The sequence below is a fragment of the Nelumbo lutea genome, chromosome 2, assembly GCF_056320005.1.
Source record: "Nelumbo lutea isolate HS-2025 chromosome 2, American lotus-T2T, whole genome shotgun sequence".
Classification (NCBI taxonomy): domain Eukaryota; kingdom Viridiplantae; phylum Streptophyta; class Magnoliopsida; order Proteales; family Nelumbonaceae; genus Nelumbo; species Nelumbo lutea.
The window spans coordinates 21,762,923-21,776,688 of NC_142685.1; the positions used below are offsets into that span (position 1 = coordinate 21,762,923).

The following is a 13,766-nucleotide window of genomic DNA, read 5'->3' on the forward strand; positions in this document are numbered from 1 at the left end:
GAGAGTGAATGGGAGTTAATACCTTAAACGTGGGATTTAATGAAGGGATTGAATGCATTGAATAATAATATTCAATTTACATTTTTTACTCTCACAATAAAGATACCATATTTAAAAAAATAGGGTATTTTAGTTAAGATAAATTCCAGAAACTTTAAGACTATTCATATTTTTTTATAGTAGTATAGATAAATGAGGTTACTTTGATGAATTCTAAATGCACATTTCACAGGCAAAACTGATATTTTATTATTAAGGTATTTGGATAAAATACTTATGTTTTAATTCCTTCTTGATGAACCCCCTTGTTCATGGTCAAAGCGGCATATATATATATATATATATAAATTAATAGTTAAACAGGCAATGAAGTTTTCAAAGGGTTGGCATTTTTGTAAATTGAATCTTATTGTCAAAGTACAATCCAGAGACTTTTGTTTCATACATGATACATGCATGGATATAAAACCTAACGTGTTCATGAGTCATGGCAGTGTGGTGCATGGAACTGTTTGCAGGAAATGAGAATTCATCTTGCGTCCTGAAATCTTCTACTATCATGTCTAAGTGTCTCTCCACTGCCGGTTGGGCATATACCTAAATGGTTAATTAAACCTGAAATGTTACTGAATTCAGCACTAGTTCGAGCGGTTATGCAGAACCAACGTTCGATGAATTGCCCAATCGGAATTTCGTGCTGCAGAAGAGAGAGAGAGGTGGGGAATACATCATGCGTGTTTTTAAGCGTGGATCTCTTCCCCATAAGAATTTTACCCATGTACATTGGGAATGTTTTTCTATGCATAATATTATGTGGGAGGATGAGATATTCTCTAAGTGTGATTGCATATTATATGGATAGATGTGAATAGAGTTTCTGTGGGCAGGAGATCAGGATTTAATTTGGGCTTCTTTCATAGCCGGTGCCCACTACTCTCTACCCACACTCTACCTGCTTAAATTGCTGCCACACATTACCATCTTAAATTATGAGATGTGTGACTGCAATTTACGGTAAATAAAAAAACGAGTAGGAAATTTGAGTTTGAATAGATGATTAAATTACGGAGATAATAGAATTACTGGATGAGATGTCTTAATTCCTTGTGTTTATAATTGTGAAAATACGGATTTACGCATGACATTTTATGGTGGGTAGTTCATGAGAGAAATCTTGTTCTTGAAATAATACCTTGTCTGGGTATCAGTATTATGATTATCATTGCCTCGGATGGCTTATATATATACAAGGGAGAATTATGCTTGGTTAGACCATGAAGATGAAAATTGATGAGAGAACTAGGACATTTTTGGAGCAACATTTGTGGGAGTTGTATGTGGAATTGTAGATTATTTGGTAATACTAGCTAGGTTGCTGCCAGTTCTGCTTTATCTTAAAACTGATTTTGAGTAAAAAAATTGTTGATTTGGTCAATGATTCATTAGTCCATTAGTCGAACTATTGAACCTAATAACAATTTTTACTTATTTTTATATTTTTAAAATTAAAATGGGTCATCCATTCGAACCAAATAATTAAACCATTTGACCCAAAATCCATCGCAAAACAGTTTCGTGTTCGATCCATTTCTAAAACCTTGGCTTTATAACAATGAAATGTGAAAACTGGGAAATAACAAGGGGGATGCATATTAAACGACTAACACCTAGAGGCTATAATTCGAGCATGCATATTAAATACACCACCAAAAGAAAATCCAAGTTATGTAACATGGGAAAAACAACATCCATCAATTTCAGGGAAGAGTCATAGTATAAATCAATCCAAATCTCCTCCCCACAAAGAATCTTATCCACACCACATTATAATTATGCATTGGAATATCCCCATGAATCGTAATATATGCAAATACTAGAGAGATATTCTCAACGTGTGGCTGTAGTGATGTATGGATAGGAGATCGGAACACTCCATTAACAGCCCCTTTTTCCAAAGATCCGCCAAGGACCATTCATTTAAAACACTGGACACACTTGGTTAATTAATTTATCAATACGCACTTGACCATCTCTAAAAATTATATCATTTCTGTACATCTAGATAACATAATTAAAGACACTACCCTTCAATGCAGTGTTTTTAGCTTGTCATTGACCCCGTTGGTTGAATCATTTCAACCGTTACCCGATCAAGATTTCAGGTCCAGTTCAGTTAAGTCCCATCAAATGGTCAAAAAATATCGGCTTGGTCAAGAATCATTTAATTTGGCTAATTCAACCATTGATTCATTCGATCTGATCATCAGGTTGTAAGTTGTACACTCAATGTATGCAAACTTTTAGAGGCCATAACTTTGTACTCCGATATCCGATTGGGTATTTTTTTATTTTGAATAATTTTTTGAGATCTATGTGTCCCAAGGATCGTAAGTGCCTTGTAGGTGCCTTGCCCCTCTATTTTTGCAAAAAAAAAAACATTTTTTAACTTCAAATAACATATCTAAAACATAGTTATACATTATTTATTGATAAAATATATATATATATACGGTTGAACCGATGACCCGTAACCCAGAGGCAAAAACAATACAGCCTCCGGGCCAGTTTTTAAAATATTGCTCATATCTATCTATTGTTTATCATATAAAAAGAGGGAGTTTAACGCTCTCCCTCTTTTTGTCAATGGTCAACTTTTTATTTGCTTAAAGAACCCTTCTATATTTGTTAATACCCACTTTGTTATCCTCCACATTTTTTTTTGTGGAAAAACTTCATTAGCAATAGAAATAAGATCCAAACAAAGGTCTAAGGGACAACGAAAAGAAAGAAGCAAACACTACTGATTATCATCATTGAAGTTTGGTAATGGGAAAAGAACTGCTGCTTCTGCTTCAAGTTTCTTTTTCATCCAAGATGGCGGAGCAAAAAGGAGGCCGACTTCTCTTGAGTAAGCACGGGCAACTAGTTCATGGGCTACGGAGTTATTGAAATCCCTTGGCCGACTTTTACTCATTCATCCCTTTTATGTCTCTTTCTACGTACATGTGTATCCACATGCCACAACACTTTGAAATTTACAAGGGTTACTTTTTGAGGCTGCATTTCTTTTTGGTGTAAATTCAATTTTACATCAATGGGAAATGTGAACTGATTTAGTTATCGATAGAAATTGGGATCGATAAATTTTGAAAATTTACACTGATTATGTTGGGTTGTCAAGGTATAAATTCGGTGAAATGAAACCTACTATGAAACCTGAGATGAAAGCTACTGTAATCGATACAGAAATAGGAGGAAAGTAGAGAAAGAAAAAGAAAAATGAAAAAAAAAAAGAGGAGAAGAGAGAAAGAGAGAGTGAAATACATTAGAATCTGGCCTCCATCCAATTGGTTATGGAGTCAGATTATGCATTAGAATCTGGCCTTACACTTACTAATCTTTTAATGAGACCCACAAATCTTTTGTATGGAATGTATAGATGCCTAGATACGATAATTGGATGGGTCCATTAATGCATTCATCTAATTATTAAACGTGTGATACATCTCAGTGTCCAGATTTTAGAGGGTCATTAGCTTTTATGTAATTTTCATGTATTTTGTAATCATTATCTATCTCGCTCATACACATGTATTTTGTTGATGCGGATTTAACTTCATCCAATTAAATTAAATTTTGAATTTGATTATATTATAATATATTGATTTTATATATATATATATATATATATATAATTTATTTTTTTTCTACTTTTAAAAAATGAAGTGAAGTTAGATTAAATTTGAATTCGAATCGAGATTTTCATATCTTATTGGATTTCAGATGAGACTTAGATTTGAATTTTGTTTTTCATTAATTGGATCCATGTGAACTAACTTTGTAATTTCTGCATTTTCTTTTGATGAAAAAAATAATAATTTTGTTTAATTTTACATGAGAAGCTGGTTAAAACCTATAATCTAAGAGGAGATAAATCCTCAAAATAAGGAATGCCAATGCTGCACAAAAACATTATTACTAGTATAGAACTCAAGACGATATCCATATATAGGGGGGTAGAGAATATATGTAGAGCATCCTCAACTAGATGATCACAAAAAACACATTTACTTAACATTAAAACCCCACCTATTCAAAACAGAGCTACCAACAACTAAATTCCAACTTGATAAAACATTTTCAGGAAAGCCTAAAACAGATTCCTCCAGGAAAAAGAATCCCTAGAGTTACAATAAGGAAATAAATGTTTATCCTCAAGATATCTTGCTTTAGGCAATTTAACCCGCAAGGCATTAGAGGAATTTAAAAAAGCCAAACTAATTTTCATTAGAAAGCTTTATTAATTAACTCCCTTTTCCTTTCTTAAACGAATCCAGATTTTCTACTCACTTTTCCTATCCACTCTCTATCCGTCGTGAATTGCATACATGCATCTCTCAATTCACGGCTGGTAGAGAGTGGGTAGGAAAAGTGAGTAGGAAATCCCGTCTGTTCTTAAATCTAGTCCTCCTTTAGCTTTTGGGAAACACAAAAAACATCTCAATTAACCCAGCTTGAAAGTATTAGTTTGCTTGCCAAAATTTCCCGAAAATTGTCTTTGAACTTTGTCAAATTTATCATCAACCGTGTTTGAGAGGGCCATAACAGACAATGAAAGTGAGAGGCATTTAGAAGCCATCCATATTGTAGTTGGATATTTACTTGGATGTGTTATAGAAACAAATTTGGTGCACCTTTGCGTGGAGGAGGTGAAGATCTATCATTATTGAGATTATAGCAGATAAAGGCAACTTTTGGGCCCTAATATCAATAAAAGTAATATTTAAAAAAAATTAAAAAATATGTTAACTTTTTAAAAATAATATCAATTAAGGGCAAAAGCATTGTTCATCTTCTTCCTCTTGCAATCCATTCATCAACGCCGCCGCCTCCGGCAACGCATCCGCCCACCTCCGCCTCCGCCTCCGACAATGTTGCCGGAGGCGGGCAGAGGCAGAGGCGGCGATGACGGCACTGGTGGGCGGATGTGGCGGCATTGGGCAGAGGAATGACCACCAACACCACCTCCGCTGCCTCTGCCTCCGCCCACCTTTGGCAACGTTGCCAGAGGCGAAGGCGGAGGCGTTGCCGGAGGCAGTGGACGATGGCGCTGATGAATGGATTGCAAGAGGAAGAAGATGAACATTGTTTTGCCCTTAATTGATGTTATTTTTAAAAAGTTAACATATTTTTGAAAATTTTTTAAAAGTATTACTTTTATTGATATGAAGGCCCTAAAGTTGCCCTTATCTATTATAATCCCTTTTTCGTATCCAATTGATTGGACCAAGAGGCTAGATCTGACCATTGCCATTGGATTGTTAAGGCTCAGTTTGGAAAGAGTATAAATACAAATATATATGGTACAGATACATACAAAATACAAGGTTTAGCACCGTACATATTTTTATTTGTACTCCTTCCAAACTGAGCCTAAACAAAGTATTTGGTGAGCCAATTAGGTGTAATGAATAATTTATTTTGTCCTCGTGATGCCAAGCTTACAATGGAGATCGTAAGCCCTAAGATTAATGTGAGAGAGATTTATGTTAGGCGTTTCCAGTGCAATTTCATTTGAATTTGTGCAAAGTAAGGAAGTGAAAATGAGTTTGAGTCCAATTTTGGTTTAATTTTGTTATAGGTTTCGTTTCATTCTATTTGATTGTAGTGCAAGTAAAATGAAAACAAGAGCAGAATAATTTAAAACCTGAGGCAATAAATAAACCAAAATTTTTCAGATAAAAATGAAAAATTGAACAAAAAATTTTGATGTCGATTTTTTTGCATTCGGTTATTTTGATTTTAGGGAATTTTGGTATAACTAATTTGGTTTCTGGGTATTTGGTTATTGGTTTTAGTTTTTAAAATAAAAAATTGGTTAATCAGCTTTTATATCAGAAAAAAACTTGGAATCAATCAATTGGTATCATAAAATAAGTGACCAATTAGATTTTTCCCAAGTCTTTCTAATATCATAGATTTTTCCCATTTCGAAATTCATCAAAATTCACAGAGTGCTTATTCTGATACCAAGTCTTTCTAATATCATAGATTTTTCCCATTTCGAAATATCTATATCTATATATTAAAATGGAATATGACAAGCTGGCACTTTCTTGTTTTTTGGTTATTTTTGAGAAGCAATTATCTTTTTTTAATTTTTCATTTTAAAACTGAACAAAATAACTCAAGTGGCCATTAAGTTTCAAGATTTTATCTTATCTCATTAATTCATCATTAACTCCCTCTCCTCTTTCTTATTAACTCTTTTAATTATCTCCTCATTAATTATGCCATCAACTCTTTCCTTCAATAACTCATGTCATTAATTCTCTCTCATCTTTATTGATCCATTAAAATGCTTAAAATTCATTAACTTTATCTATATCTATATCCATTTTAATTTAACTATAACTTTATATACATTAGATATATTCATATTAAATTATAATTATCAATAAAAATAATTTTATTGGAATGGAGATATTCAATGATATATTATTAGGTTAAATAATCTACTTCAATTTAAAAGATAATTAATTTTTAATTATTTAATTCACTCAACAAATAAAATCTATGTTTTAAAAATCAACTTGGAAGCTGAATAGTTTTTGCTTTATGTCATGAGTTAATGGTTCAACTACCTAGGTTGGACAAATCGGAAATTTAGTATATTAGGGTTCTATCTCCTTTTATGATAAAAGAGAAAGCTAAAGCTAGGTGGTTGTTGGCTAAGAAAATAAGGAAAGAAAGAAAGAAAGAAAGAAAGAAAGAAGAAAGGAGGGGATGTTCACATGTGACGATGACAACAATGGCGATGGCGACAATAACCTCTTTCTCCGATCTTAGATTTGAGGTCTCGTTTTTCTCTTTCTTTGATCTCATATATGAGATCTCACCTCTCTCTCTCTCTCTCTTTCTCTCTCCCTCCCTCCCTCCCTCTCTCTCACTCTCACACACACGGTTCAGTGATCTCAGATATGAGATTGTGTTTTGGGCTCTCCCCTATCTCTTAATATCTTTTTTCTTCTTTCTTAATAATCTTTAAAAAAATAAATATTTTTGATTAAACTATAAAATGGTTGATCAGGTCGAATGGTTTAGTGGTTTGCCCGTCTGGGTCAATGGTTCTTTGACTAATTCAATGTTTCTTTTTTCAAAAAAAGTAGTATAGTCTAAAAGCTGGCCTAGATATATGATTGGTTCCTAGGTCAAACACTTCGATGGTTTAGTCTGGTTTATAAAGCAGTGCCAATGACTAGATCAAAAGGGTTAATTGTTCATTTGCCTAGGTTTTTAACAAAATCAATAGTTTTTGACAAAATAATAGGTTTTAGGAAACCCAGAATTAGAAATAGGGCTGAGTGATGGTTAAAATGGTTTAACCGTTTAAGTCAATGATGAGTTGAAAACATTGAAATAATAAAATTATAATCCATTTGTGTTCCATTTAAAATAATAAAATTAATTAACCACAGTAAAAATAATTTATAAACTACTTAATTAAGATAAAAATAATTATTAATTATTATTATTGATAAATTTAAAACTAATATCCATTTAAGAGTATTATAAAATTAATACAAAATTAACTACAATTAATTTTTACTAATGAACTTAAATTCAATTGAAAAATAAAAATGTAATATAATTAATTAAGTTTATTAAGGATTAATAAAAAGAAAAAATAATAAAAAATTATTAACCTTAAGTATAGTTTAATTAATTTAAAATCAACTCAAAATATATTAAAAATAGAGAAAATTATAAAAATCTCCTTGGGTTTTCTAACAATCCCATGAACCTCCCCTATACATGTTTTGACCTTAACAAAAGCCTCCCGTATTGTTTTGACAAACGGTGTAGATATTTTCCTTATGCTAGTGGTGTAATACATTAATTTTCTTTTAATACCAAATTTATCTTTAACAAACTTTATTCAGAAATAATTATAAACCAAAAAATATTTTTACCTAAAAATAATTTCAAACCATAAAATTCTAAAAAGTAATAAAAAATATACTATTAAAATACAAAAATTAATATAGATTTATCTAGAGTATAGAAAATTAGCCACTCTCACTTAAATGGAACTTGAATTGTGATCGAATAAATTAAAGATAACCCAAAAACATGCTTAAATTGGACTCAATTAAGCACCATTAAATTGAAAATGTCAGAAAACTTATCTCTAAATTCTTAATAAAAATTCATGCGATGCACTGTACTAAGGAGTATCATATGAAATTATATTTTATTTAACAGAAAATCAAACCAATCTTTATTCGGTTCGATTTGTAATTGAATAAACCGAATGCTCTCACTTGGTGATTGATCACGAAATGCACATTTTAGGGGATGTTTGGAACTGTGGTCATTTTAAAAAAAAACGGTGCTATGTCGGATCCACACATGTGCTTCAATAAACGCCCATGTATTTCATTGTTTGGTTAAGCCAATTATTAAAAAATGGGCATGTCTCGAAAATCAGGATCCTACCGATGCATAAAATGTTAAATTACTATTTCCCCCAACGGTTGACTGATGTGTATCGTATGTGATGTTTATCTGTTAGTACATACATAAAAAACGGTAATAAAAATCATTTTACCAGTGTTGCTCACTACCTACTTGACAGAAGCGTTTTTTTTTTTATTTCTGAAAAACGGGTCTTGAAAGCATGGCGTTTTTTTTTTGAAGTCCAAAAAAGCGCAATAAAAATCATCTTACCAGTGTTGTTGATTACCTAGCGTTTTGTTTTCTGGAAAACGAGTGTTGAAAGCGTTTTTTCTTGAAAATCGGTCCCAAAAAGCGCCTACGCTTGAGGTGTCTCATGCATCGTCAATCACTTCTTCGCATATTCCCCGCCAAAGAAAACCAATACAGTCGTTGCAATCTCTTAGCCACCTGTCTGGAATTCACTGTCGCCATTGCTGCACGAATTCAAGCTCCCTTCTTTCTCCTTTGTCATTTTAATTGCTGTTATAACTTCCATTCTCATCGTCCATGTCTTGATATATACAATACATTTATATCTCAATTTGCTCTCCTTCGTCTTCTTCGGCTAACGAGAGTGTGATTCTCAATGGAGCTTAATGTGACTACTCTGCGGAACAATCATAATGGATTTCATTTGATCCCGGCACGGTTAGGGTTTCAAGTGGCTATTTCGGATTCGATCTCTCTAAATCCTGCTGTGAAGAGAGTAAGACTTTCCCAGGTTCGGAATGATTCTTACTATGGAGCTCGGTTGTCTTCTTCGAAGTTAGGGTTTCGGACTAAGTATCGCGTTCTTGCTGCGGATTCGATGTCGTATGGAGAGAGTTACAGTTCTTCTTTGATGGAAGAAAAACAAGAAACAGAGAGTCGAGCTTCCTTGAATCCTGTTTATAAGCCGACGCCTCTTAACAGAGAGCTTCGAACTCCTCACAGCGGGTAATTCATCTTACATGACTACTCAGAGTGCATAAGCGTAGATATTAAGTTAATATTACGAATGTTAGTGTGTTTCAGTTGTCTATAATTAACGATTTATGGGAATTGCTGGTTCCTTTTTTAGGTATCACTTTGACGGGAGCGCGAGGCGTTTTTTTGAAGGGTGGTACTTCAAGGTGTCGATTCCTGAACGAAGGCAAAGTTTCTGCTTTATGTATTCTGTGGAGAATCCTGCATTTCGTAAAAAACTGGGACCATTGGAAGAGGCTGCTTATGGCCGTCGATTTACTGGAGTTGGGGCTCAAATTCTTGGTGCAGATGATAAGTACATTTGCCAATACTCTCAAGAGTCCCAATATTTTTGGGGAAGTATGTTCTGAAATTATTGTCTTCGTTCTTTTGAAATTTGAACCCTGATTACCCAGACTTCACAGGTTTAGATGTCACCTTATTTTACTGAAATGCTGAAGCTTTCATGTGTTGATGGTTTGAAGTTCCTTGTTGAGCTGGCTTCTTGTGCAAATAGATAGTTTTCATATTTTATCATAATAATGGAATCGCCATAGGAGTTCTGAGAGCTTATACACATCCAAACAAACACATGTACACACGCATAATTATACAAAATGAGTAAGAAATTTCTTCTAGGTAGGATCATCCGCTCTCCTTCTACTGCCCCTTTATTCTTACCCCCTTGCTTAAAATGCTCCTTTGTTGTGCAACAAGGCATCCAGCTGACAATAAAAGCCACGGAGACAACAAATTTATAGTTTAGGGTGTCGCCATACTAACATAACCGTGTATTATGCTTGTAATGCACATTTTTGGTTATCTTGGTCAGTAAGCATTTTACAATGGTTCTATAATAGGAAACTAGTCTGGGGCATCGAGACAACTCAGCCAAGTCAGAATAGATTGTGTCTTTAAACATTTTATGTTATTTCATTTTCTTTTTAAACATGACTGCATTTCTGTATTGGACATTTTAAGTTAGCACTGATTTTCTATTTTCTTTACTTGCATGTTTTTGTAAGATTATCATGTAATATCATTCTCTTCTTACACAATGAGCATCAAATTAGAAGATCTGCAATTCACATTTTTCTGTTTCTTCTAGGATTTTTCATAATTCTTATCCGCTCAACCTAGAGTTCCACCGGAATCAAATTAATTTGTTGGATCCATTTATTCTACTTCTATTCAGTTAGCTTACCTATATATGGTGGAAGAGATTTATTGGAGATATCCTGCCCTTCTTTGGAGAAACAATTCTTAGTTTTCTTTTCATATTCAATTTTATGTGATGCAAATGCTTATTTTTTGATAAATTCTTTTGTATTTAAAGAATACATTTTTCAATTTTTTTGACGAATTATGTCTCAATGCATAGGTAGGCATGAGCTAATGTTGGGCAACACCTTTACAGTGGGGAAAAACTTGCCCCCTCCAAATAAGGAGGCTCCTCCTCAGGTCTATGTGCTTTCTTTGGATTAAAACCATTTAGCATATAAAATACTGTAATAATTTTGATAATTGTATAAAACTTGCCCCTCCAAATAGTATACTTGCATCTTATTGACAAATTACTTGAGCAATCTTAAGAATTTTGATAATGGTTCATATAAAAGGGTAACTTTGACTTACAATGGTTGCTGCATATTTTCCACCTTTCGTTGCTTGGATTCCATGTTACTGAAACAAATTTGCATTGATGTACCTATTGCTAGTGCAAGCGGGGCAACACCAATAATGCCCAGCTGATTTGCACAAATTAACTTTAGTGTCTGTACCTGTAGGATGTTGCAGTCATTTTTTTTTTCTCTGCATGTTACTATATTGGCCTGTATAGGCATTTCCAAGATTGCCAGTGGCTATTCACTTTTCTTCAATTTCCTATTGTTTCTCGAAGACTGTCCTGAATTCCATACTTTATTTTGAGATGTCTTGCAAAAAGTTGAATTATACTCTTTATGTGATATTGAATGCTGTAATCTTAACAAAACATGTTCTCTTTCCCAAGGAATTTCGTGGGCGTGTGTTGGAAGGATTCCAAGTTACACCACTTTGGCATCAAGGGTTCATTCGTGATGATGGCAGGTACATGTTTTATTCCATTATTTTCAGGATCTATGATCTGATATATCTGGACATAAACAGATAAGATCAATATGTTTGATGTTCTTTGCTTCTTCAGTAAGTTAAATATTTACAAAATTACAGTTAATGGTTTGCAAAGGATTCAACTAATACAATTACTGAACTTTTCTATTACATATATAACAGGGAAAAAAGTTAATCTAATTGTAAACAGTTCATGAAAGTGATTATGCAGAGGCCCCAACAGAAAAGGACAACCATTGTACATAGTAATTGACTACAAAGGAGAGTTGCTACATAATTAGGGGTGTCAATTGGACTGGATTCGGTCCAATCCGCTCAAGTTCAATGTGAGTCCAGTACAAATGGACCGGGTCCAATCCAATCCAATGAATATTTTGGACCATTGTGGACCGGTCCAATTCAATGTCTGGACTGTCTAATCTTCTCAATTTTGTTTTAATTTAGATTGCTTCCAACCCAAACCTGCTTCATTGATGTTCTTATCTTCTATCAATGGACCAGATATTGGCTCGATCCAACCCAATCCAATATAAATTCATTACAGATGGACCAGGTCCAATCAAATCCAATAATTACTTTGGACCATTAAGTCTGGACTGGTCCAATTCAATGTGTCTTGTTGGTCCATCCAATCTGTCCAAATTGATTTTGGTTTGGACGGGTCCAACCCAAAATTGGCCCGTTGACACCCCTATACATAATTTTTTGAGAAAAGGTAAAGTATAATTGCATTAATCAAAAGATCCTTTGTACAGTGAGAAGCTGTACAAAAACTAAACATAAGGACCTCAAAAAAAGTCCATCCTCAAAAAAGTACAACCAGACATTCATATACATAATGATATTTGTTCAATCAAACATTAAACAGCTAGCCTTCTAGAAAAAAAACCCAGTTGTCTAACTGACGTCTTAATTGGCGTCTAAACTTTAGTGTTGCTTATGCGGTGCATAATGATATTAACTGTCATTCCATATGGCCTCTTCTTTTAACTGATTATCTTAGGCATTTGAGGAGTATGTCTATAAACATGTAATGTATCTCCATTCTCCAATTCTTGATGTTATTTTGCATTGGCTCAAAGAGTCAACAAAATTCTCAATATTGAGCTTTTGTCTTTTTAATGGGCTAGAAACTTCAGAATCAAAAAAAATTGTTTGGAATTGAGATTCCTTGTGCTAAGGATTTGTTTTTTATGTTTAATGGTGAAGGCTGCACTGTCAGTATACTTTCAATATGGCAAAAGGTGTAATTTAAGGAAATTTGGTTTTCTTTTCTTTATTATTGTATTGTTATGCTTTTCCTATAAAATGTTGAAATCCTTAATTTCATACCACTACAAATTATACTTGGCCTGATCATTCCTTCATCAACAACTTGACTTAGTTTTGGATGACAGATCAACTTATGTGCAGACAGTAACAACTGCACGTTGGGAGTACAGTACTCGTCCTGTTTATGGCTGGGGTGACGTTGGCTCTAAACAGAACTCCACAGCAGGCTGGCTTGCAGCTTTCCCTGTTTTTGAACCCCACTGGCAAATATGCATGGCAGGTGGACTGTCAACAGGTGTATGCCATCTTCCTTGCTTTCTGCAGTAATACATTAGTTTGAGTGGTGAAGTATTTGCTTTCCTGGATGCCATTATGTGAGATTGGGTATACTGTTGTTGAACTTGAATCTATTATCTCTTACATTAAAGTCTTTCTGGGTTAAAATCATTATCCTGATTGTCCTCCTCCTCCTCATTATCATCCAAGCCTTATCCCAACTATATGGGGTCGTCTACATGAATCCTGTTTCACCATTCTGTTCTGTTTAATTGTATATCGATTGTTAAATCGTTATCCTGATTGTCCTGCTTGTTTTACTTTGTCATGCCATTTTTTAGCTACAGCAGCATCCGGTATCATATTCTGTAGAGGTATTCAAAAGGATAGAACTGTATATGCTTATCATTAAAATGCTAAAGTGATATTGGAAAGCATTATTTTCACTATGTTGTCTGCATTCATGCCTGGACAAAGCTTTCCAAACAGAACTTCAATTGTATGGAGTGCAAGTAATATATTGAGGTAAGCGTAAAGGTCTGCAGAACGCAAGCAATGTGGTGCAAAAGAACCCTTGTACTGACCCCCCTGAATAAAAATTTATATTATTGCTGGCAGAATGTTATGTATACTTAATTTAATTTATTATTGTTTTGATCAGC

At 33.7% G+C, this 13,766-nt stretch overlaps 1 protein-coding gene across 2 annotated transcripts in view; it reads left to right on the forward strand.

Moving 5' to 3' along the window:
* The first annotated feature begins 8,817 nt into the window (after window positions 1–8,817).
* VTE1 (tocopherol cyclase, chloroplast / vitamin E deficient 1 (VTE1) / sucrose export defective 1 (SXD1)) overlaps window positions 8,818–13,766 on the forward strand; it is a 31,125-nt gene continuing 26,176 nt past the window's right edge. Inside the window, exons 1-5 of one of the 2 annotated variants that reach the window (XM_088970466.1) lie at window positions 8,818–9,435; window positions 9,560–9,804; window positions 10,826–10,905; window positions 11,456–11,532; window positions 12,954–13,123. In XM_088970466.1, the coding sequence (XP_088826592.1) occupies window positions 9,086–9,435; window positions 9,560–9,804; window positions 10,826–10,905; window positions 11,456–11,532; window positions 12,954–13,123 (922 nt within the window). In that variant the 5' untranslated portion in view covers window positions 8,818–9,085. The remainder of the gene's footprint in view (window positions 9,436–9,559; window positions 9,805–10,825; window positions 10,906–11,455; window positions 11,533–12,953; window positions 13,124–13,766) is intronic. The other variant, XM_088970467.1, reaches the window with a different exon arrangement.